The sequence below is a fragment of the Aquila chrysaetos genome, chromosome Z, assembly GCF_900496995.4.
Source record: "Aquila chrysaetos chrysaetos chromosome Z, bAquChr1.4, whole genome shotgun sequence".
Lineage (NCBI taxonomy): Eukaryota > Metazoa > Chordata > Aves > Accipitriformes > Accipitridae > Aquila > Aquila chrysaetos.
The window spans coordinates 17,124,828-17,150,123 of NC_044030.1; the positions used below are offsets into that span (position 1 = coordinate 17,124,828).

The following is a 25,296-nucleotide window of genomic DNA, read 5'->3' on the forward strand; positions in this document are numbered from 1 at the left end:
TGGAAGTGCAACACCAGCATGTGCTATTTATTTGAAAAGACTTACAAAAAGTTACGGGAAAGGGGTATGACTGATAGGAAAACAAATCAGATTACAAGAATTAAGAAGGTATTCAAAAAGCTGAAGCTTTTGGGCAAAGAACACAGAAGGCTCAAAAGCTCTGGCAGATGAAGTGTGAAAATAAAATCAGGCAGCCTGGAATAAAAAAGCAAAAGCCCAGTCTAAATGAATCTAAACCTTCTTTCAAATAGCAGGAACAAAAAGCCAGTGCAGAGAGCTGGTAGAGCCAACTGCTAACCAGGCTGTAAAAGAACTATTCAAAGGGGACAATGCAATTGCAGAGGACTGAAGTGACATCCTCTGCAATATTTGCATTAATGTTCACTGTACAAGAATTCAAGGAGATTCCATTGTCTAAACCAGGGGGGGCCACACAGCAGAAGGTGGATCCAAAATCAAAGCAATTATGCAATAGATTATGGCCGAGTGGGGAAAACATAATGCCAATCTTTAAAAAGCAGTCTGCATCTTTGGGGGAGAGGAAGAGACATGAGATCTGTAAGCTTGGCATCTGTTACAGAAAAATAAGCAGAAAAAAGTATAATTATACCACTGTACGAACCCACAATTAATCCACATCTTAAACAGTACATGTGATTGAGGTCCTCTCCACTCAAAAAATGCTGTATTAGAATATGAGCAGGTGCAGGGAACAGCAGCAAGGATGATGAAAAATGTGGAACACCTTCTGCATGAGGAATGGTTGAGTTGCCTATGTTCTTCAGTCTGGGAAAGAAAACATTTATGGGGGATAAAATACATCGCAAAATGATGAGCGATACACAAAAAAAAAGTTATACCCTTTCAAGTACTGTAAGTAGACTTGCACCATTTTATAAATCAAAACGGAAATCCCTCCAAGCATCACTTCCAATTACCTGTGAAGAATAACGCAGCTCTCTCAAGTGAATTGGGCTTTGTTCCTCTGGCATAAAGCAGCCATCCATCAAAGGACTGCAGCCTTGCGTCCTCTGTGTTGTACCTGCAGGCATCTCTGCTGGGTTCTTCTTCAACTTCTGAACACGTATGTTGTACTTTGAAATATTACCCACCTCTTTGTCCAGGACAAATTCACAAGTGGGACAAAATTTCTTGTGCTGTTCGTACAGGGTGCATCTACCCTTCATTGTAAATAAAACTAATCCACAGCAAAACCACTGCACACTGCATTTAACAAGCATGTGATAAAACCCAGCAGCTGCCATTTCTGTCAAAGACCATGATGAATGAGATGTATAGGACAAGGACTTTAAGCTATTGTGTTCATTTCTCATGGTAGGGTTGTAACTCTTCTGCAGCTCTTCATGGACTTCTTGGTGTCGACGCGGAAGTCACGGACACTGCACACAATCAATGTGATTAAGCAGATGCCACTTTATTGCCCAAATAGCTTGGTTTAAGTATACATTCTAGTTCCTGCTCATGTGCAAGCCATCTGTTAATTGGTTAGCATGTGCTGTCCACGCGCCTAAAGCAATAGATTGATTGGATAAGGTCTTTTGATCACGCGAATGGTTCCCTCCGCCTGTGTCCTGTCTTGAATCCTGCGTTCAGTCACATATACCTGACCTTGTTCTACTTTTTGTGCTTGTTTCATCAAACTTGTAGCAACAGTTGACCTTTGCTACATCCTTGAGGCCTGCTGCCCGCAGAGGCCTCTGGCTCACAGATGAATCAGTTCCATTATGTCTGGATTGTTCACTATGTGTCCATTGCTTTCCAGATATCCCACATCTTGGAATTCTGCCTCCATGTATTTGGCAAACTTGTGAAAATCAGAGGCTACATGCAGAAAACAAGCTTGCAATACAGGATTCAGCTCATGTATTTCATGGTTATTTGTCCCCACTGTAGGGTCCTCCTTGGCAGTTATTTTCTGAAAAAAAAAGGAAGACTACCAAATTATATTACCTGCATCTTTCAGATAACATTCTGTGGCAGGTTGACCGTGGATGAATGCCAGGTGCCCACCAAAGCTGTTCTATCAGTCCCCATCCTCAGCTGGACAAGGGAGAGAAAATATAACAAAGGGCTCATGGGTCAAGATAAGGACAGGAGAGATCACTCAACCAATTACCGTCATGGGCAAAACAGACTCAACTTGGGGAAAACTAACTAAATTTACTACCAATCAACCAGAGTAGGGTAATGAGAAATAAAACCAAATCTCAGAACACCTTCCCTCCACCCCTCCCTTCTTCCCAGGCACAGCTTCACTCACGGATTCTCTACCTAATCCCCCAGCGGCGCAGGGGGATGGAGAACGGGGTTTAGAGTCAGTTCATCACAAGTCATTTCTGCCGCTTCATCCTCCTCAGGGGCAGGACTGCTCACACTCTTCCCCTGCTCCAGCGTGGGGTCCTCCCACGGGAGACAGTCCTCCACGAACTGGTCCAGCATGGGTCCTTTCCACGGTGTGCAGTTCTTCAGGAGCACACTGCTCCAGCGTGGGTCCCTGTATTGGTTTTGCTGGCAAGGTTTTGGTAGCGGGGGGGGTTACAGGGGTGGCTTCTGTAAGAAGTTGCTGGAAGTTTCCCCTGTGTTCGAGAGAGAGCCAATACCAGCCGGCTCTAAGGTGGACCTGCCGCTGGCCAAGGCCGAGCCAATCAGCAATAGCGGTAACGCCTCTGTGATAACATTTTTAAGAAGGAAAAAAGTTGGGATAGGCAGATTCGGCAGCCGGAGAGAGGAGTGAGAACATGTAAGAGAAACATCCCTGCAGACCCCCAGGTCAGTGCAGAAGGAGTGGGAGGAGGTGCTCCAGGTGCCGGAGCAGAGATTCCCCTGCGGCCCATGGTGAAGACCATGGTGAGGCAGGCTGTCCCCCTGCAGTCCATGGAGGTCCACGGGGGAGAAGATATCCACCTGTAGCCCGTGGAGGACCCCACGCCGGAGCAGGTGGGTTTCCCGAAGGAGGCTGTGACCCCGTGGGAACCCTGCGCTGGAGCAGGTTCCTGGCAGGACCTGCGGATCTGTGGAGAGAGGAGCCCACGGAGCAGGTTTTCTGGCAGGAGTTGTGACCCCGTGGGGGACCCACGCTGGAGCAGTGTGCTCCTGAAGGACTGCACACCGTGGAAAGGACCCATGCTGGAGCAGTTCGTGAAGAACTGCAGCCCGTGGGAAGGGCCCACGTTGGAGAAGTTCGTGGAGGACTGTCTCCCGTGGGTGGGACCCCACGTTGGAGCAGGGAAGAGTGTGATGAGTCCTCCCCCTGAGGAGGATGAAGCGGCAGAAAACAACGTGTGATGAACTGACCGTAAACCCCATTCCCCGTCCCCCTGTGCCGCTGGGGGGGGTTGGTAGAGAAGCCGGGAGTGAAGCTGTGCCTGGGAAGAAGGGAGGGGTGGAGGGAAGGTGTTCTGAGATTTGGTTTTATTTCTCATTACCCTACTCTGGTTGATTTGTAATAAAGTGAGTTAATTTCCCCAAGTTGAGTCTGTTTTGCCCGTGACGGTAAGTGATGAGTGATATCTCTCCTGTCCTTATCTCGACCCACAAGCTCTTTGTTATATTTTCTCTCCCCTGTCCAGCTGAGGAGGGGGAGTGATAGAACGGCTTTGGTGGGCACCTGGCAACCAGCCAGGATCAACCCATCACAGTCCCCCACAGGGTCACAAGTCCTGCCAGAAAACCTGCTCCATGGGCTCCTCTCTCCACAGATCTGCAGGTCCTGCCAGGAGCCTGCTCCAGTGCAGGCTCCCACGGGGTCACAGCCTCCTTCAGGCACCCACCTGCTCCGGCGTGGGGTCCTCCACGGGCTGCAGGTGGAGATCTGCTCCACCGTGGACCTCCATGGGCTGCAGGGGCACAGCCTGCCTCACCATGGTCTTCCCCACGGGCTGCAGGGGAATCTCTGCTCCGGCACCTGGAGCACCTCCTCCCCCTCCTTCTGCACTGACCTCGGGGTCTGCAGGGATGTTTTCTCTTACATGTTCTCACTCCTCTCTCCGGCTGCCGTTTTCGTCTGTCCCAGCTTTTTTTCCTTCTTAAAAATGTTATCACAGAGGCGTTACCACTATCGCTGATTGGCTTGGCCTTGGCCAGCGGCGGGTCCGTCTTAGAGCCGGCTGGCATTGGCTCTGTCGGACACAGGGGAAGCTTCCAGCAGCTTCTCACAGAAGCCACCCCTGTAGCCCACCCCCCACTACCAAAACCTTGCCACACAAAGCCAATATACATTCAGTTGTCACCTCTGTTACCTTAATAACATGGCTTCTACAGGCTATAAACATTTGATTTCACCTTACTAAGAGATAAGGTAGAGTTGGTATAAACAGGTGTATTATTAAATGAGTTGCCAAATTGAGACTTCTGCAAACTCTGATCGACCACTGCCCTTGTAACGACAATAACAAGTATCCTGAAGCCTTTACAACCAAAATGGAGGCAAAGAAGAGACATAAGTAGGTGAGATTTGAGCAACATGACACGGGTGATTGGCAGATCCTAAAAGCTTCATCTTGTAGCTTAAAACCTAGAATGGCCTCAGTAAATCAACATGCCTCTATCATCTCAATTCTTCCATCTCAAAGCCATGACTGAATGTTGCTAGCACATTTTGAATTTCTCTTTAAATTAAGAAAAAAACAGGTGGCAAAACATACAATGCCAAATGGAAGATGGGAATTAGAAGTGAGAAATAGAAAAGAAAAATCAAAGCAAGCAATTGTCTTATTACAATATTTTTAAATTTCAAGTGTTTTCAATATAAGTAGTGACTAGCAGGAACTGCATAATCCTTCATGAAAACGAACTAGGATCTCATCATCACAAAACAAAATTAATTTGGCAATAAATTTCATTGCCAAACTCGTACCGCCAATACTTCTCTCCAATAAAGTGGTATTATTAAATGTCTGGTATTTACACTAGTCTTCTCAAATATAGCTTATCTTGTAGAATTAGTAACTTTTTGTTGTTACTAGTACTGTGGTAAGACAACCGTAGGAAATACTTTGCTATGTGATGGTTCAGAACACAACAAACGTCTACAGTTCAGCTCCCTATAGTCAATTTCTGCTCCCCCCACCTCCAAAGAGCTTTGCTTTGTTTTCTCACATAATTGAGGGATCTTAAGAGATTTACATTTACCAAACAAATTCATCCTTAAGAAAGTGATTCTAAATCCATAATCTCCAGCCTGTTTTTTTTACTTTTTCACTGGCTATAAGAGTCACATTCCCCTCTCATAGGAAAATGTGTGCTCAACAATTTAAGTGCTTTCAAATCCCACAGCAAAAACTGCTACAAAAGTTGTATAAGTCTTCAAGTTCTATCATATTTTGAAAAATTACTTTCATGAAGTGCACTATGGGCACCACATTTATTTTTCCTAAATATGGAAACGTGATTCTCATTCAAATTTGATGACATTTAAAAAAACAATAACTCATCTGCTCTCATTCCTTCAGCCAGGAGTCAGCACAATCCAGTAATGCTTCAGAGTTAGTACTATATGGCATTGTTTCATCCATTAGCTACATCAGAATCTAGAATTGAAACTGTTCCTCACATTGCATGAGACAGACCAGGATGCCATCTAAGTTGTTCAGGAGTTGTGGTTCTTATGCCAAACTAAAACCAGACATTTCTTTTACTCATATTTTAATTAGCATATTTTCAGCACTTCCAGTCTTGGAAATTAGTTATGACCATTAATACAGATAATAACTTTTATTCCTGCAAGGAAAGTATAAAGTAGAAGGAAAGCAAGGGCACTCACCTTTCTGAAATCCCCTTCACTCAACATGGCAGTGCGCTCTCTAGTCTCACTGTGCCTTTCAGCCTCAAACTTCTTGCTATAGCTGTGGCACCCACCACAGGATGTTTTTGTCTTTTCATCTCTTCCCTCAACACTTTATGTCCAAATCGTATTATACAACATCTTCAGGAAGCAGAATTTCTCACAGGCCTGCTAATAACCTCACTGATTGACTAATCTTGTGGCAGATCCATAAATAAGAAAATACAGGAACAAGAATTAAGCAGGTTGTAGCTTCCCACAAGCAAAGGAAACCTGAGATCCAGTGAATCACAAAGAGTACAGATGAAGGAAGCATTTCCTCCATGCTGCTTTAAAAAGGAAGGCCACAGCTGAAATTCTTTACACGTCAGAGAAATGTTGCCCCGTTACTGCTTTTTCAGGACCTGTTTTGAACTGCTCTTCCTATCCAATGAGAAGGGTGGAAAAGTACAAGCCAAATTATTACTCAGACCACATGCAGATAATGGAGTATATGGCCACAACTTCTACACAGCCTCTACTTCCAAGTATGTTATTTTGGTATCTAAAAAGAGAAAAAGCTAGAAAAGATTTAAAGTGTTTTGACAAAACCTTTTTTTTCCATTAGGAAATGCTGATTGTAAAGATGAAAATACGATCAGAAAACATCGTATCAAGATGTTGTCAACAGTATCAGAATATCTAAAAGACAGAGGCTTAGCGCATTCCTTTGGCTTGGAGTAGCCTACTAGACCACACCAAACCCCATGAATATGTCCTTTTTCTGCTAATTTTTAGGATACCCTTACAGTAACAGGCACTGCAGTCACAAAGGGTTTATAGGCATTGTTTAACTCTGCAGAAAATGAAACACTGATGCTGAAACAGTAATTTCTCTGACAACACAGTAGAATTACTGCATTCTAGCCAGCCTGCAGGCATAAGTAGTAGAAAAAGCACAGAAGGAGCTATGTTAACAATTGAGAATTTTCATATTTAAAGGACTTGAAATTAAAACTATCTGTGAAAACTGAAAAGTAGCATGTATTGTTTGTACGTGGTGAGCGTGAAAAACAGGGAACTAACTTAAGATGGGAGTTTGCTTTTTTTGTTTGTTTGCACTTTTAAGATTCAGTGGTGTGGTTAGGTTAGATTAGATTATTGCTGTTCCTAATCTGACAACAAAGCTCACAATTTTAAAAATTAACTCAGATGCATCAGTGTCTGAGTTACTCTGGATGTATTACAAACGTCACAAGAGGACTTCAGAAGACCAGATGTGACATGCTGCTTTAAACACGGCACCATCACAACCTCCTCTTACTGAGGTGTAGCATGTTACATTCTCACAAGTTCAAACTGCAATCACACTTTGAAGAGACACTGTAAAATGGCAAAGAGTGCCTTGCACTTGTCTCAGTTTTCATTCTTCAATGTTCAGGTAAGGACACGTGCTTCCCCTTCTCCCCGCACCTTATTGTCTGTTGCTCTGGGGGTTTAGCCAAGGAGAGAAGATGACTTGCAGTTCTGGCAATTCATTCTAGCCTCAAAACCAAAACAGCACCACTGTCTTCAATACTATCACCATCAAACAATAGTTTGTATAATTTCTAAGAGCTGTATTTGAGTTGCCTTACTGAAGGCCAAGGTGAATAGCCCAAACACTTTAAATTAATATTTGAAATGTCCCCCAACTAATTGCTCAAAGCCATCTTTTGTTAAATTCTTACAAAAAAATATTTTGATCTATAGAACTCCACCATCCACCAAAACCAAGAGCTTATAGCAATCGATATATAAAATATATTTTCAGGGCTAGTTTTTTGAACAAAAAAATGAAACAAAGATGAATCACCACATTATCATACAAACCAGTTTTATCACTTTCACATTTACAAATATACAGGTTACTCACAATAGCATTCAGAAAAAGCCAGAGCTTTTCAGACAAGAACAAAGAAAATAAATCAGATACAGGTAATTCAAGAATATATGAACAGTAAACAAAATGATTAATACATTAGGTAAAAATTAAAGTTTGCTCCCAAGCCAGTGTTCATCCTTCTGTAATCATCTACATCTTTCTTGTTCTGAGATGCCTCAGCGAAAGCTATGGCTGAATAAACAAAATAGATTTATGCAAGAATGACATAGATATGACAATTCCTAAGAAGAGATTACTTCATACAGGTATGGGAGCAGGGTGCTTGTGAATACAGCCAGGACAGCAGTGCAGAGAATCATGAACAAACAAATCGCATTCCACACAAAATGCATTCTGACACACTTTACATATGAAAACCTGTGTGGAAAAGATAGAAAACCAAGTCAAATTAGAAAAAAATTATCACCATCATAGCACTACAGTAGGGCAACAGTTGTGTCATCAAGACAGCATAAAGAGACTATATTGCTAACATCACAGAAACCCAATTGAATTGAAATTTCTAACAGCAAGTATGTCCAAAGGGCTGAGCTCAAGTCACTGTAGATGCTTTCAAATGGCTAGGAGTGGAAACTTATTTATGCAACTCTCTAGGAAATCCCTTCCCGCACTTTTACAGACTTTGCAGTCTAAAAGCATGACTAACAGACAGTTCTAGTTAACCATGAGATAAACTTCCACAAATATTTTTCTGGTCTTTAGAAGACTATACCAAAGGATCATCTCTACTTCTGACACCCCTCAATGCAAATTCCAATGCAGTTCAACATACTTACACTTTGATCTTTCATTTCTCCCTGGCAGCCTTGACAATACCTAAAACCAAAATCATGTATTTTAACTGAAAAAAACAGTCAAGATTGTGTAAAATGGTGTTCAAAAAACATCTCATACACAGAAACAATTTATGGCAGTTTTTTCAGCTATTCAACTGAACACACATGGTAACTGTTAATGGGAACTACAAATATTTCTTATTGCCAGAGGTGCCCCAAAATGCCCAAACATTCAGCAGTGTCTCCAGCAGCAAAGAAGCTGCTGCCAGCCATTCTTACTTTTGTGACAAAAAAGTTACAGGGTCCACAAGTACACTCATTATCACAAATATGATTTGCATACCGTTCCCCCTGATATTCTGCCAGGGGAACTTCCTGAAAGGCATCCAAGGGAAACAAGTGATGGTAAGACCGAGCCAGGTGAGGTGCAGACACTAACGTAAGACCTGCGAATAAAGAGACCTCAAAATTATTACAAAGAGAAGACTTACTGAAAAGCTTTTCTGTATTAAACAAAGCAAAAAGGAAAAAAGATTTTTTAATTACTCAGTGGATCCGAGCTTTTAAGAATTAAAAAACAAAATTATTTGTAAGCTTCCATAATCCAAACCTGTAATCCTTTGCAGAATTAAAGCCAAATATAAAGAAGCAGCAAATCACCTGAATTTCTAATTAAAAGGTTTAACTCAGTCTTTAGAAGTACAATTACAATGCAAAGTTTTAAATTTAGCAAGTTTTTCATCCTCATGCCATAAAAAAAAAATGCAACCATAGAAGAGTCTTCCAATTAAATCTAAATGCACAACTCCTCTCTGGCAATGACAGTTCTGCTGTTTCACATTACCAGTTAAAATGGTGCCCAACTACAAAACTCTACTGCAGCCTGCTATAATACTGCCAAAGCCAGACCATAGCCCTGTTTCAGCTAACACAGGTCTGCTGGTTTTGGTTGGGATAATTTTCTTCATAGTAGCTTGTATGGGGCTGTTTTGGATTTGGGCTGAAAGCAGTGTTGATAATACAGGGTTGTTTTAGTTATTGCTGAGCAGTGCTTACACAGAGTCAAGGCCTTTTCTGCTTCTCACCCCACCCCACCAGTGAGAAGGTAGGCTGGGGGGCACAAGAAGTTGGGAGGGGACACAGACGGGACAGCTGACCCAACCTGGCCACAGGGATATCCTGTACCGTATGATGTCATGCTCAGCAATAAAAGCTGGGGGAAGAAGATGGAAGGGGGGACATTCAGAGTGATGGCATACGTCTTCCCAAAAGTAACTGTTAAGCATGATGGAGCCCTGCTTTCCTGGAGATGGCTGCTGATGGGAAGTAGTGAATGAATTCCTTACTTTGCTTGGCTTGTGCACGTGGCTTTTGCTTTATGTGTCTGTATCTCAACCTGTTAAATTTTCTCACTTTTACCCTTCCAATTCTCCCTGTGACAGATGCACTCAACCCCCCTTAACCAAACCAGCAGCAGTTTGGTACAGGCTCCAAAGGGGGTAAAGGCCTGAGCTGTAGCTGGGCCAAGAACTCCTCTAGGAAACCCACAAAGGAGCAGAGTGACACAGTGAAAGTTGTGGGTACAAGGACTCTCATGCATACCTCTCCCACTGTATGCAATTTGACTATGACCCAACCGCTTTATCCCATAAATACGACAGCCTAAGTGAGCCTTCTCTGAGCTACCCCTGCTAGGCAGCATGGGGGTGATCTCTAGCAAAGAGATCTTTTACCAACGACAGATTGTTGGATGAGCCCGATTTGAATTCTCCCTGGATGGCAACTGGACTGCACACCAGGCAACTCTCCCCTTGAGCAGGGATGCCTCTCAATATTAAGAAATATCAGTTGCTTAGCTTAAATAACTAGGTTTTAAATGGAATGAATTACTTAGAGTTACAACGTTGTGTGATTTAGTATGCCATTTGCTTAGCTTTACATACTTAGCATGAGCAGCTAGATTTGCTGAAGCCTTAGGCTGCAAGCTGTAAACTTTCACTTAGATTTACTGAACATGGACCTAATTAGTCAAAACAGGGGCCTCCACAGACAGCATAAATCAGGAGACAAGAAGGCTTCAAGGCTACAACCATCAAGAGTACCTGCAACTTGACAAGATAACGAAAGGCCTGTCTGGAGACAGTGAAGGAATCCAATGAGTCAGAAGGTGTCAGGCCAGAATCACTATTGGACCAAAGGGTGCATGGAAGACGTGTGAAGCGAGTGTGAAGAGTGTGTGAGGGGTGGGTGAATAGTCTATAAGGGTATAACTGCCCAGCAATCTCTTTGTTAAGGTTCTTCCTTCATCTCCTTCTCCCCTTCCTTCCATCTGTCCCTCCCTGGAAGCACCCAGCTGGAGCTGATCCTGCTGCTGTACCACTCTATTAAATTATTTATTTTTATAAGACTCCATGCCTGAGAGTCTGTTTCAGGAAATCAAGGGCTGGAACTTCGGAGCAAACTAACACCAGTTGCCTGGATAGATCAGTGATTAATAGCATGCTAAACTTCGAAATCCTAACCAAGTCATATAAGGGTTTGATTGTGCACATATAGTCTTTTAAGACATAAAGCACCAACCAAGTCTGAGACTAAGTCTGGAACCAGCCACACCTAGACTCCTCTCTGAGTTTAGAAAGCAAGGGGGTCCACTCTGAACCTCGTGACTCAACGGGAGTGTCTCCCTTACCTTTTTGCATCTCAGATCTCTCTGCAAATAATGGAAAATCGATTCTAACTCAATTTTCCTTTGTATGTTTGTCCCATGTAGTAAGCAATAGAGTGAACTTTGCCATCGAGCTCTATTAAGTCGCACTTTCACAGATTCTTTAAATGATCTAAAACACTCATCGATGACACTCCCTCGTCCCACTGGGGGGCACTGAAGGAGCAACTGTGTTGGGCTTATTTGCCAGCTGGGGTTAAACCATGACAACAGGTTAGCTGGGGAACAGGCTGGCACAAACTTCTTCATTGCTCACTCACATGCCATGTAAACTTCCAAGCTCTTGTTCTGCTGGCAGCTGCAGCTGTAGAGTACCTGTTGCTGACACATAGCATTTCTCCAGTTACACTATTACTTTGCTGAAATGAGACTCAAGGTGATGTGAAAACCTTGACATGAAACTGGGACAAGGTGACCCAAAACTAGAATTACTTCATCCTCTTGCCAAATACACACATCTTGATAATACCCATCATGTTTTAGTCATATGCCTGTAGAAGCTAACAGCAGGACAGCTGTCACTCACACAATATTAATACTATAAAAAATGCTAATCCTCCCTCATGTCCTCATTAAGGCCGTGTGGGAGAGAGGCACCATTGGTTGCACAGTCCATTAACATTTGCAAGACCGAAGGGCTTCCATTTACAACTCTATAGTCTTTCATGTATCACTGTGCAGCCTGCCCTTGAGTTCAACTTTAAAACCTTTCATCTACATACTCCCATAGGTGAGGGGGTACTTCTGTCCTTTTACTCGAAAGCACTCTTTATCTTCATGGCCTGGCACTGAGGAGTCTGAAACATTGGTGTGTCTGTTATATCAACATTCTTGAGGAAATTATTACCATTCATATGTGAATCACCCTTCTTCCTCCCTTTGCTTTAGGGCTTTTCATTTATAACCTTATACTGGGGAATATGATACAGCTTTACTGTTACAGGTATAGTCCTGAAAGTCCCTTATATGAAGCTGACATCCCAGGACACAGGAATGCAGGCTTCTTAAAGCAGAGCTGGCTTTTAATTCCTAAGTATAGTTGAATTTTTCTACCCCTTCACTCTCTTACCACTAACTCATAATTCATCTGCTCACCTTTTCTTGCTACTCACCACAGATTTTGCATTCCACAGGAAGTTCACAGTATTTGGCTCTGCACTGGGGACAGAAATACCCCCCCAGCGTAAGACCCGGCTCACTGTTGTTTTCCAATTGCCTAGAGCAAAGAGAGACAATTTAATACCGAAGAGATAACACCATACTACTACATAACTATAAATACTACGTAATTCTCACAACAAATAGGTTTAAAAGTTTCAGTAGCTTCCATGCAACAGTTCCACATGTATACAAGTGTTAGAAAGCAATTGATAGGGTGAGATATCAGTAACGACATTTTCCCACAGAAACAGAACAAAGACCAAATTTTCCCACACAAGGAGCCCATATATCTTTAAAAAATAGTTATGAAAGATAACAGCATTAGTATTTCTACTTACACACTCACAAATATTCTGTATTGATTTTAAGATGCATGTTAATACCTATTCTTTCAAACAGCTGGCACCGTTTCCTTCTGAAAATTCAGACTCCCTTATCACTGCTGAAAACTATGCTTCCTTTCATTGAGAAGAGCCCTGGTACCCTAATCAAATCAGGCTCTATTTTAAACTTCCTTTTAAAGTCACATTAGTAAATAGATAAAAAATACTTTATTCCAGATAATACCCGTCATCCTCATCATTATCTTTACAGTGATAACAATACTTGAATCAAGAAATGCAAGTAAAATTGGTAGTAAGTACTTTAATACCCTGTACCACCCTTGTGTTCTAATTACTGCAGAACACAACTAAAAGCCATTTACTACGTACAAAAAATTTTAAATGTAAATTTTAAAAAGCATATTTAACAGAGGTAACTATGGCCACATACTGGATGGAAACAAAATTTCTACTGAGAAGTCACAAGACATACTCACTATTTTTTTTCATGTTATTTTGCAGTATTTTCACTGGGAAGCAGATTTTCTAGACATGATTAATTATTATTGAGTTCTAATCAGCTCACTGAATTCTAATCAACTCTACTTACGCCATACTAAAGGACGGCTTTGCATCTTGATCAGATAAAGAAGCAATAGTATGCTGAGGAAAACCTGAAGACAAAAACATCCCATATTACAAATTTTAAACATGCAAGTAATCTTTCAGTTTCTTACTTCGGTGGAGAAGTTCAAAGATTATTCTAAAGATTAAGGCCTATCTCTTTTTTTGTTTGTTATTACAGGAGAAGTAATACACTCTTACTAGGTATCAAATTCTTCCTGGAGGTCTCTACCTACATCAACCAACAAATCCCTTATTGTATTTCCCCCAAGTGAAAAATATCTTTTCATAGATCTCACATTAACTGAAGCTCACTGGAACCCCCTTTTTGCAAAACAGCTAAAAAGAAAATGATGTATGCAATGGTAGGAAAGCAGAAGGAGCTCTGCATGAATGTTCACTTCAACAATGCTTTCTAATTAAGGGGAAAATATTTTATATGCACATGAAGCATATATTCACCTTCCAAGTGCAGTATATTACAGATGAGCCTATAGCACGTTACAGAGGCTGTAACAGATACCATTCTTTCTAACACTTATTTTTTACATGTCAAGTAGGCAGTTAATTTTTCCAACTGCTACTCAGGCTTTACCTATAAGAAGTGAATCTCTTCAGTATTTAAATCTACACACAAAAATACATACATCCTTATCTGTGAAAACAGGTGGATGAAAGTGAGAAATCAATGCTTTAATTTGTGGCATTAGAGTTCCTATTCTGGTTTAACTCCAGGCTTTAAATTTATTGAGAAATACATCAGGAGAAGAAAAGGTACCTAATCCATCTGTTGAAAGAACACCACAACATTGCTCCTAACAAACATGTACTACATGGCCAAACAGATGGCTCTTACAGTCAATTCAGCTTATAATAGTTGCCTTCTGCAGGGAAAAAAACAGAGGGAGAAACAAAATAGTTTTTCATCCTTCATTTCTAAGTATTACATTTATACCTATTAAAGTACAAGCAATATCATTCCACTTTATTGTTTCCAACTGCAGTTAAGTAGTAATTTGTCTTATTTGTTTTAATTCTTAACTTTATTTAAAAGCTGATTATTTTGCAGGAACAGCATCAGGAAAATTTATATCTATTTAGCAAAGTAAAAGTTAAAATAAAAAAATGTAATTGTGCAATGTCTTTAACACAGAAAATGCAGAGAAAGAAAAAGACAAGATTCACAAATCTTGTACCAGGACTTTAACAAAACCATATCCTACCCATTCGAATAAGGGAGCACTCAGAGCTTGAACTGGCAGGTGGAGGACTAACATGATACATCAGGAGTTCCTTATAATGACTTTCGTCTAATATAACATGGTATGTTCCTGTCATGAAGAAAGAAATGCCTTATGATTATGAGTAGATAAGAACACAAACATATTCTCCAAATGACAGAAGACAACTTAAGTAAAAAAAATATAGCCAACCCTGTTCCTAAAAAACAGTCCAGTTAATGCTACTGAAGATGACAAGTTTTAAAATTAGTAACACCAGAACATTTAATTAGATATTAAGGTCCATAGCTTTTTATCCAACATTACACTACAGTAATGATATTATAAGAGTTACCACTGTTGTAATTGATATTAACATGTTACAATTAAGTTCTACATCACATAGCTTTTTACGTAGAACACTAGGTTTTAAAAAATAAGTATTTCTTCTCTCTAGAGATGCAGCTACGAGCTCATAATAATTTCACTAAATACTGTGTATTTTGTAGATTTGGGAAACACCTTAAATTTTCTGCCAGCACAACAGAATATATTATCCTTAAATATCAAAATGCATTGATGCATATATGACAAAATGGGTTACTTAATTTTAATTTTAAACTTGTATTAGTAGTATAACTACTGAACTTCAGATACATACCACCAGTTTCTCGGGCAAGTACCGTACAAACTCGAACTTCAGCACTTAAGCCGATGATAGATACTCTGATCTTAACTGCTTTTAAGCACTTCAAATGGAAAAAGAAAGCATACTCAAATTCATATGCAGAACAGAAAACAGTAAAAAGGTTCAAAGTTTTAAATGAAAAATAATTAGTGATGACACTGCAACTGTCTGGTTTTAGTCTAATAGCTTGGATGTTCAATGCAGTAGTCGAACTTCACTTCTGTACCTTAATTAGATCATAGATGTTGGCTGGATCACATGTCGTCAGACTGCTGAAGACTATCAAAACCTCTCTGCTTGTGTGTCCTGGCACATGCCTAAAGAAAGTATATAGTTAATTTACTTCTGTACACTAAGCTACTTGTATGCTGAAGTTTCCAAGGACTTCAGCGTACTGAAGTCAGAAGACAACATGATATGAAGTCCCCTACAAATTATAAAAGACTGTGGCAAGATCCTTCTTAGAACACCAGAATTTCACCTTCCAAAAGCCAAACCTTTCCAGTACCTAAAATACAGTATTTGATTCTGTAGTTGTTATCTGATTGTTTGCTCTAATGCTTAAGTTATCCCCATACCTTCTCTGTACCCTTACAGGCAAAATTCACCTTCAAACTAGCAACACTGCAGTAAGTCTTCCTGACTTCTTAAAATAAAAATCTAATCAGTTTATAGGTGTAAATCCATTACTTTTAACTACTGTCTTTTAGTTCTTAATGGAAAAATCTCTTCCAACTAGTCATTCAAATAATTTTAGGACATTATCTACTAGCTTTGCTCTGTCAAGTGTTTCTAGCTACAATTATTTGTTAAAAGTCTTCCACAAATGTTTATCCCATCTCAATACTTCACACAGCAAGAGTTTTTTTAAAAATCTGTCCTACCTGAAAATTCACCTTTCTAAAGTATGCCAAAACTCCCACCAGATTATTGTGATTCAGTGCTGTTTCTTTTCCTGTTCTCTTATCATTATTAACCCCTAACTCTGGCCTCTCTTATACCTTAGCCCTCTAGTAAAAAATAATTGCACGGTCTTTCATCACCATATTCATACACGACATAAAATCACCTACTTTAAAATATTGTTGCTTTTTATAAGCAGCACACCTCTAAATAGAAGCATCTTGTCTTAAAAAATTAACTTCTGCACTGCTAGCATGTTTAACTTCTTAACAGTTTGTATTGTAAGATGACATAAAGCTACCTTTTAAAGACTCAGGTCAGGACTATGCAAGATGCTACTTGTAAAAAATACTGTCTCTGCCCCTCCAAAAATTCACAATCAGCATTATACTGATTATGGAAAACAAAGAAAAAAACCTCCATATATATACTAACTTTAAAGTCTGCATGGCCAAATTTAAGGAGTTATATAGAGATGGCTCTCCACTGCAGTTCATATCCACTGCTTTCTTCAGAGCAGTTACGTGCTTTTTTGAGTTGCCTGTAAGTGAAAAAAACAATTCACCTGAAAAAACAAGTTAAGAGAATTGAAATATTTAAACTATATATTTAAAGCAGCGTGCTTGTACAACAACCACTTTCAAACTGTAACTTGTAACTCTATGCTTCTCCTTAGAAACTCACCTCTTGATGAGAATGTAGAAAACAATAAAACAATATACTAACAGAAAGACATTTACCCTACAGGCACTCAATTGTAAGAAACTTTAAGAAGTCAAAAAGAGTAAAATAACTGTTGCATATCATTAAGCACTTAACATGACTGTGAAGTATCTCACAAAGTGTTTCAGTTTAATTTCCTCCATTATCCTCAAAGTATTGTTCAAGGATTGATTGATCCTCAAATTCCTCAATAAAGTTGCTCCAGTTTTACAGGTGAATAAAAAGAAAAAATTAAGATTTTGTCTCTGAAGCCACACAGATTGCTAGTGACAGAAGGCAGGAACCAAAGAAACCTTGCTTCTTAACATCAGATCAGATCTCAGAGAGGACACAGATGTTGTAAAATACAAAATTAACAAAGAGGGTGAGAAATTAACTATAGGGGAAACAAAACATATTTTAGGTGCAATCTGGATAAGACTTGATCATGAACAAGCATGCGATGACAATTCTAGATCAAAACAGATCAAAGTAAAGACTCTGGTTTCAGATAACTTGCAGTAACTTCTCTTTTAAATTAAAAATACTATGTTAACGCTACTTGACTTTCAGCAGTGTCATCCAGGTAGAACTTGTAACATCAACACAAGAGATAAAAACACCTCCAATATAAAAAAAATACACTACCTCCCTACCTGAAAGTTCTGTCATTTTTTCAGCTCTTTTACTCTTGGTTACAATTAAGCCAATCTGGAGAAGGGAAAAAAAAAAAAGCCAAAACTTTTCTTAGCAAGTTTAAAAATAAGTTGATATACATTTTTGCTATATTTTGCCTAATTCTTCTTTAGGGATCAGAATTACTTAACTATACAAGTTTTCTTATAAGTGTAACAACAGGAGCACAATCACTATGCATCAGTCAACATACATTCCTGTATTTCCCATAGTTTTGCCACGAGGTACAAGAAGAAATCTTCTAAAATTCTAAATGCCTGAAAACAATATAATTAGTCTTCTGTGTTCAAATTTATGTTTCGGAAAAAGGGAATAGATGGGTTCTTATTTTCATTAGTTCAGGCAGAAACAAGAATTTCACCAAACTGATGAGGAAGGGATGGGAAGGAAAACATCAATTGAAAACAGTTTATTAGATAGTGTTAACACTAACTTTTAAAATTGTTTTCAGTTACTTGTTTCTTGCATGGTTCTACATACCTGACTAATAGGATTTTGGTCAAAGTACTCTTCAACAAAATATTCCAATAACTACAAAGAAAAGTTAAGACAGTTAAAAACTACATACAGTTTTATTTCACATGCATTAAGCAGGTGGTACTGGCAAAAAATCCAGTATCATTTAAAAAAAAAAAAAGTTGGGGAAAAAAAGGGGGAGTGAGCCCTTCCTTTCCATTCTCCTTTCACCCTACCCCTTCCATGCTTCTTGTCCTCCCATGTTACCAACGCAATGTAAATTTCAGAAACTAGCCACCGCTTATTTTATTCACTTCATATAAAGTTCTAGATTACTGTTGGTTCAAATCAAAGTTTGCAATACTAAAAATACTAAAAGCATCAATCTGTACAAAATTATCAAACCCCAGGATTTCAATGCTTAGTGTTATTAAAGAAGACCATATAGCAGAAGATGTACAGTTCAAGTCCTCCACAGTCTGAAGCAGCTATCCAATTCAACCCCTGCCTAGCATCCATTCAAACCCAAATTCATCAAAACACAACTGTAAGAAAAAAAAAAATTCTAGATGTGTAATGAAAGCATGTTTGTTCTTCTTTCATCCCTTATTATGGGCAACACTTCAGCTTAATTTCCACATAATTTTCATATTGTGTCTTTCCATAGTATGTCCTTAGAAAATGTTTTTACTCTACAGAAGTACTCGTGCAAGGCAAACTAATGTCACACAGATTTTACTATTTAAAAACCAGGAAAATTACAGACTAGCAACAGAAACAACGGAAAAAAAAGTAGGGACAAGAGGAGAGATGAGGCTATGCATGTAATCTAGTTACAGGAGACTGCCATTCTTTTAAAAGCAAAATGGAACTGGTTTACAGAGAAACAGTGGATTACTAAGAGAAAACTTCTGAGTACAGAAATACCTTCAAAGTGCAAGTAAGTCTGTTCGGTTTTAAATCTTGGTCCTCCATAGTTCTTGATCCATCAACAACCACATAAAGGTGACGCATCTGCATTTTCACCATAAGTGATAATCACTCACAGAACAAGTATTTAAATGAACGGTTCATTATTCCATTTACTTAAAAAAACAACTACTTCCTCCCTCAAACAGGGAAAATTCAGTATACTGAGCTATGCAATCAACAGCAACTGAAAAAGTAATGCATTTTTTCCACTTCTCCTTCAAAATGAAAAAAAAAGACTATCTTGAATAATGCACACTGTTCCTTTCTGCTCATAAGCTACAAAATACGCATAGTTTGCACCTTAACCTCTTCACCTGAAGACCTCAGCTTTGTATAAAGTAATGTTGTCATTTACTACTCGTTTAAATTATGCCCATTTTTCACATAAAGAAAAATTGACAATGCAAGTGTGTGTGATCTGACTGCTGTAGCAAAATACACCCTGATACAGCGAACATGCCAAACCTCCACCACTAAATACTCATGCTTCACATCCCACACTGGCAATAAACAAAGAATGTTTAAAAAAAAAAAAAAAGTTTGGTGGAAAATGCAAGCTTTGGTCTCAAGCACATTGAGTCAGCAAAGCTGTATTTCAGATTAGGCATACCACCTCTATTCAAGTAGTTCTGGACTCAAGACAGACAAGGGTTAAGACATTAACATACCATTCCAAGTCGAACTTGTCCATGGTGTTCATAGAGTCTAATAAAACACGAAAGGATTTAAGTAAGACGTAAATGAATGAATGGTTCCTAAAGCAGAAGTCTGGAACAAATCCAGTACCAGCAAATATGAAGCAGTAACAAACCGCAGACACTTATTTACACTGAAAAAAATACAATTTAATTACAAACAGATTTCATGCCTCACAGAAAACAAACAAAAACTATTTCTTACTACCAGGTTCAATGAACTTTAAACTGTTATCCAAATTTGAATATTTTAACATAATCTGAAATAAAACAAATCTAGATTTTATCTAGCAATTTTTCTGTCACCTGGAAATACAAATCTGGTGCCATGATACCAAAACCCAGTTTGAAGCACGATTTCTGTATTAAAAAAGCGTTGAAGAATTTTTCTCTAAGCAGTGCGAATTGCAATTGCAGTGCTCTGCACTGTGTGTCATCAGATCAAGACCTCGCCTCTTTAGCTAGCCTACATCTAGGCTATCTAGCCTGTATACATTCAGTCTTAGGATTAAAGATAAAAATAAATTTTACTGTTTTTTTCTGGCACAATTAATAAGTAGTAGGCAAGAAGCACACATCTGGAGCTCTGCAGAGGTAAGGACACAAAAATATGCTGCAGGTGTGCCGACATGCTTACTCAGCCTGGAGGACCCAGTTTCAGAATGATTAAGCCCTTATAACTGACCCAACCAGTATTACGTGGAGGCTTGTGGTCACGCACAGTACCTTTTCCTCTTCGCCTTGAAAAGAATGTCGTCGATGGTCGCTTTCAGCGATCCGGATTCATCTTCTTTAAGAATTTCCCTACGCAAAACAGACTGTTACTGAGCCGAAGGGAGGTTTTTCTCGTCTTTCACCAACAAGAAGTTGACAAGGGAAAGGGAAAGCCTACCATGTCCTTTCGTAGCCTCCCTCCCAGCGCTTGGTCCGTTCGGGTTCGTCATCCATCTCCGCGGCTTGGCTCTGCCGCTGCGGAGGGCAGCGACGGCCGCGCTCCTCGCTACACCGAAAGCCGCTGGCCCCGGCCGGGGAGGCGCAACTCCCGCCTGAAGGGAAGCCCCGTTACGGTGCCACACGGCGGGTAAAGGGGCTGCCAGGCGGGAGCGGCTCCAGGCGGGCCGCCGGCGACTGGCAGGGCTGAAGGGAACCGAGCCCGCGCCTCCCGCCCGGCCCAGCCGCCCCACCGCGCCCACCCGGAAACGCCGGGGCCCGCCTTCTTCCGCCTCGGTGCGCCGCCAACCACCTCCCGGCTGCCGCCCGCGCCGCGGAGCGATCGTTCCGGGGAGAAGGGGCCGCGCCTGGCGGCCCCTGGCAGCGAGGAGCGAGGCCGGACCCGGTGGCTGTCACCGGTAATGCGGCGCTTAACTTGCCCTGAGCTTCAAAATGCTCCGAGGCCGCAGCCGCCCAGCCCAGTCTCACCCCGAGGCGGGAAGGGGACCCCGGGGGGAGGCGGGAGCGAAGCTGTCCGGCCTCTCGGCGGCTCCCGTGAACGGGCGACCCTCGGCGTCTCAAACCGAGGAAAGTGCTGCTGCCGCTGACAGTTAAACACGGGATATTTGTCACAACAACATCAAAACACTCAAATTAAATTATTAAAAGGATGGCAGCGGAAACGCGTCGTGAGTACAACACCAGCGTGGGCGTGGAGCCCACGGTAAGTTTCTGTCAGGTCAAACCGGCCCTCGCTCATCTCTCAGGGACCAGTTTAACAGCGTTAAGGTACTATCTGGGTTTACATGGTAGTTCTGTAATTAACCTAAGTAATTTCAGTATTAACAGAAGAATCCAGGAGCCTGGAAAAACACCATTATTTACCTATACTGTAGCAATGAATTTTAAGGCATAATTGTGCTCATTGGTTACTTAGTGAAAATAACTGCCTATTATCTCAGTAGCAAAAGCACTGCTTTAACGCTCTTCTAAAACACAGAACTTGAAATTCATTCGTTGCTGCAAAGTTTAAGGTATTTTTTCTGTGATTTTAATGTGCTCATGGGAGCAAACTGAGTAGTGGAGTAATACAAGTTTTTGCAGAATGCACAGAATGATCTCACAGTATTCAGAATCACCCCTTTCAGGCTGGATTCTCGTTTCGTTGCAATAGCTTTCTTTGGGGGTTTCTTTTAATAAACTATAACTATAAAGCTGTGAACAGTTAACTGGCAATTGCCTTTAAAAAGTGGGATGCTTTGTATTCCATTGAGTATGTGTGTGTTAATTGCTCTGACCAAAAGAAATGTAGTTTTTCACTAAATGTTGTGCATGTTACATTTTTACAATACCTTTAAATTTACCATTTGTCTCCTTTCCAAGCATACAATTTATTTTTAAAGGTGTCCAGAAAGATAGAAGAAGGACTCTTGTTCATATCCAGCAGCTCTTGGCATTACAGATTACAGCAGAGAGATTTTGAAATACTGATTAGTGTCATAGAGTGGTGCCTGGTCAAGATACTGGGCTGGATGCCTTCTAACCATGCATGCTGATGAAATTTTGAAGAAGTTTATTTTTGGTCTATAAAATAGCACAAGTCTAGACTAGATGATGCTGTAATGTAGAGATTTCTTACAGGTGAAAGCTTCCTGAAGCTACAGCTTTTCCTTTTCACTTGCTTTTCAAAATAGGGCAACAGGCTCTTTTGTTTGCACACACAAAACTCTGACTACACACTAAAAGAAAGCATCAAGAAGAAAATCAGTCACAGTTTTAACACCCAGTAGAAATACTACGTTTTTGGCTGGTACGTAGATCTGGGAAGGGCTTTTATTGTTCTTTCCAAAGAATAAATACGAAGCACTTGTAATAGTGATTATTTCCCTATGCAGGCAGAAAATTGTGCTTCTCACACTGAAAATGCACTCTTGCATTGTCATGGTTTAACCCCAGCCAGCAACTAAGCACCACGCAGCCGCTCACTCACTTCCCCCCCCACCCAGTGGGATGGGGGAGAGAGCTGGGGAAAAAAAAGTGAAACTTATGGGTTGAGATAAGAACAGTTTAATAGAACAGAAAGGAAGAAAAAAAATCACAACAATAATAATAATAATTGGAATATACAAAACAAGTAATGCAAAATGCAGTTGCTTACCACTCACTGACCGATACCCAGTTACTTCCCAAGCAGCAATCTGCCCCCCCCCAGCCCAACTCCCCCCCAGTTTATATACTGGGCGTGACGTCATACGGTATAGAATACCCCTTTGGCCAGTTTGGGTCAGGTGTCCTGGCTGTGTCCCCTCCCAACTTCTTGTCTCCCTCCAGCCTTCTTGCTGGCTGGGCATGAGAAGCTGAAAAATCCTTGACATAGTATACTTAGCAACAACTACAAATGTCAGTGTTATCAACATTCTTATCATACTGAATCCAAAACATAACACTATGCCAGCTACTAGGAAGAAAATTAACTCTGTCCCAGCCAGAACCAGGACATATATTTATAGGTGTTAACTATTCACCTTTCACAGCTACTGTAGCTAAACGATTATAAAACTACATTTAACTATGTAACAGTAACTTTCTTCTATTACCCTTACTTTGCTATGCCCAGAAATTTACAAACAATTCTGCAGTAGTATCATACCAGCTGATGCCAAATGTAGCACAACATGGTCCCTACATTCAGGAGGTTACAACAGCAACTAGTTCACGTTGTTAAACCTAGAGGATGATTTGTTTAAATAGAAGAAAAGCATTTTCAGTTGTATGGATTAATGTCAGACTACTTGAGAAGACATGGTGACAAAATGTTGCCATAGGATGGGTTGGCCTTTGTGAGAATGAGGCAGCAGGGAAAAAACACAAGAGTCCAAGGGAACAGAGGGACAGATTTGTTAGCAGAACAAACTCACTAATAGAAAAACAGGATCGGAACTATGAAACACTCAAAACTACCAAGATCTGAAATCTGCTATTAAAAAGAAAAAAAATTATTTACATATAATTTACACATGCCTATATATAATTTTTATATATCTCCAGAATGGAATACTACACACAGTGGTAGAAAAGGAAAATTACTGTAACTACTCAATTATAGGGAGAGAGGAGGAAACCCAATGACATCTACAGAGTGCACATATTTTAGGAATAGTAGGGAATAAGGAATCTTTCCAGATGAAAGAATACATCATAGCCATTTTGCATGTTCTGGTAATTCCACAAGGTTTTTATCTATATTTAAACAGGATTTCCATGCAGGTTCTAGAACTGTACGAATGTCTCTATTTTGTTACAGTGAAAATTACATGTAGTTTTAAAAGCTTGCAAATATTTGCTTTCCTACAACGTAAGCAAAAAAATGCAGTTATGCAAAAGTGTACTCTTTCATGTGCAGAAAGAGTTTGAGATCTTTTCATATTAACATTCAAATAGAAAAAGAGGTAACAAATAAGTTTCAGGTATTTTGATGTTACATGATTATTTTTGGTAGAAGCAAAACATAATTCTGAGCAGCACTGATCAATCTCATGTCACCAAGAGTTTCCATTTCATAAGCATCACAGTGAGGATTAGCTCAATAAAGCTAGAGATCATTTTAGCCAATTTCTCTGCAGAGCAATCATAACTTTACTGGATATGGTGGAAGTGTGCCAAGACTAGGTTTGAGCTCTTGAATTACAGGAAAGTTGCTGAGCATCCGTTTCTAAGGGGTGTCACTCTGCATCCAAGTAAGACAATAAATGAGGAAGAAAACATTTAAACAGCAGTAACATTTCCTTAAACAGGAGTGGGGAAAAACTCACCACTTCTGTATCCTTCAGTCTGTTGCATTTATAAGAAGCAATTTATAAATATAGGGGAAACAGGGGAGAAATGAATTAGCTTTCTATTAAACCATACCTGGGAAAAATCCCAGATATTTTGAAGGAAAGCAATGAAAACTACTGAAGGTGAAAAAAGGGAAATTCTTGAGTTTATGGATTCAAGATTTGCTTCTAGGAACTGAAATAAAGTTGTAGTTTCATCTACTCCCATTAGATCACATGCCATCCTTTCTTAAGAAGGAAAAAGTCCAATTCATAAAACACCGAAATGGAAAAATGGCTGCAAGCTGACAATTTCAATAGAAGAAGAAAGAAATGAGACTTCTTTCAGAAAAGGGATATTTTTTATTGTTATAGGCCAAGAATTTCAATGATGGACAGGAATGCAGGATATACAACCATTTTGTAGATTATGATTGTCCAAATGCTTCAAATCCCACCACAATTTTAAGATTAATAAAATAAATACTGGATAGCTTCTTCTACCATTTCAAATCAATTAGGTTTTTCATTGCCACAAGTATTTTTAGTTGATTCGCTGTCAGGAAAGCTAGTCCACCCTACTACGCGATACAAACTTTCGGTTATATTTGTTAGGCACTCCTTATCTGCCCCGCAAAAATGTACAGATTAGTAAAGAGTATGCAGATATTGCCACAGTTGTCTTGATCAAGGATATCCTATCAAGACCAAAAAAAAAAAAGCCCTTTTATTGATTTCTTCAAGTCCAGTTTGAAAACTATTAATATTCCTGGAAACTGTAAGTCTCTTGGACATTGCCCTTTGTAGATCTGTGGAGCTAGGCAGCCATTTTCTAAGAGGAAGACTGAAGGATAAAAGTTCTTGTTATATACACTCAGTGTCT

At 40.0% G+C, this 25,296-nt stretch overlaps 1 protein-coding gene across 3 annotated transcripts; it reads right to left on the reverse strand.

Moving 5' to 3' along the window:
* Positions 1-7,641: 7,641 nt before the first annotated feature.
* Positions 7,642-20,880, reverse strand: LOC115336515 (general transcription factor IIH subunit 2). 3 transcript variants are annotated; one of them, XM_030003644.2, is made up of 15 exons: positions 20,561-20,878; positions 20,395-20,472; positions 19,642-19,678; positions 18,929-19,015; positions 18,026-18,076; positions 17,506-17,560; positions 16,583-16,688; positions 15,471-15,561; positions 15,218-15,305; positions 14,560-14,667; positions 13,323-13,386; positions 12,341-12,444; positions 8,847-8,949; positions 8,504-8,543; positions 7,642-8,084 (listed from the first exon to the last, which is right to left on the reverse strand). In XM_030003644.2, the coding sequence occupies exons 1-15, from the start codon at positions 20,614-20,616 to the stop codon at positions 7,965-7,967; spliced, it is 1,188 nt and encodes a 395-aa protein (XP_029859504.1). In that variant the 5' UTR covers positions 20,617-20,878; the 3' UTR covers positions 7,642-7,964. The 3 variants fall into 3 exon arrangements, with proteins under 3 accessions (XP_029859504.1, XP_040976673.1, XP_040976674.1); XM_041120739.1 differs by lacking the exon at positions 18,929-19,015 and having other exon boundaries at positions 16,583-16,712; positions 20,561-20,880; XM_041120740.1 differs by lacking the exon at positions 18,929-19,015 and having other exon boundaries at positions 20,561-20,879.
* Positions 20,881-25,296: the final 4,416 nt, after the last annotated feature.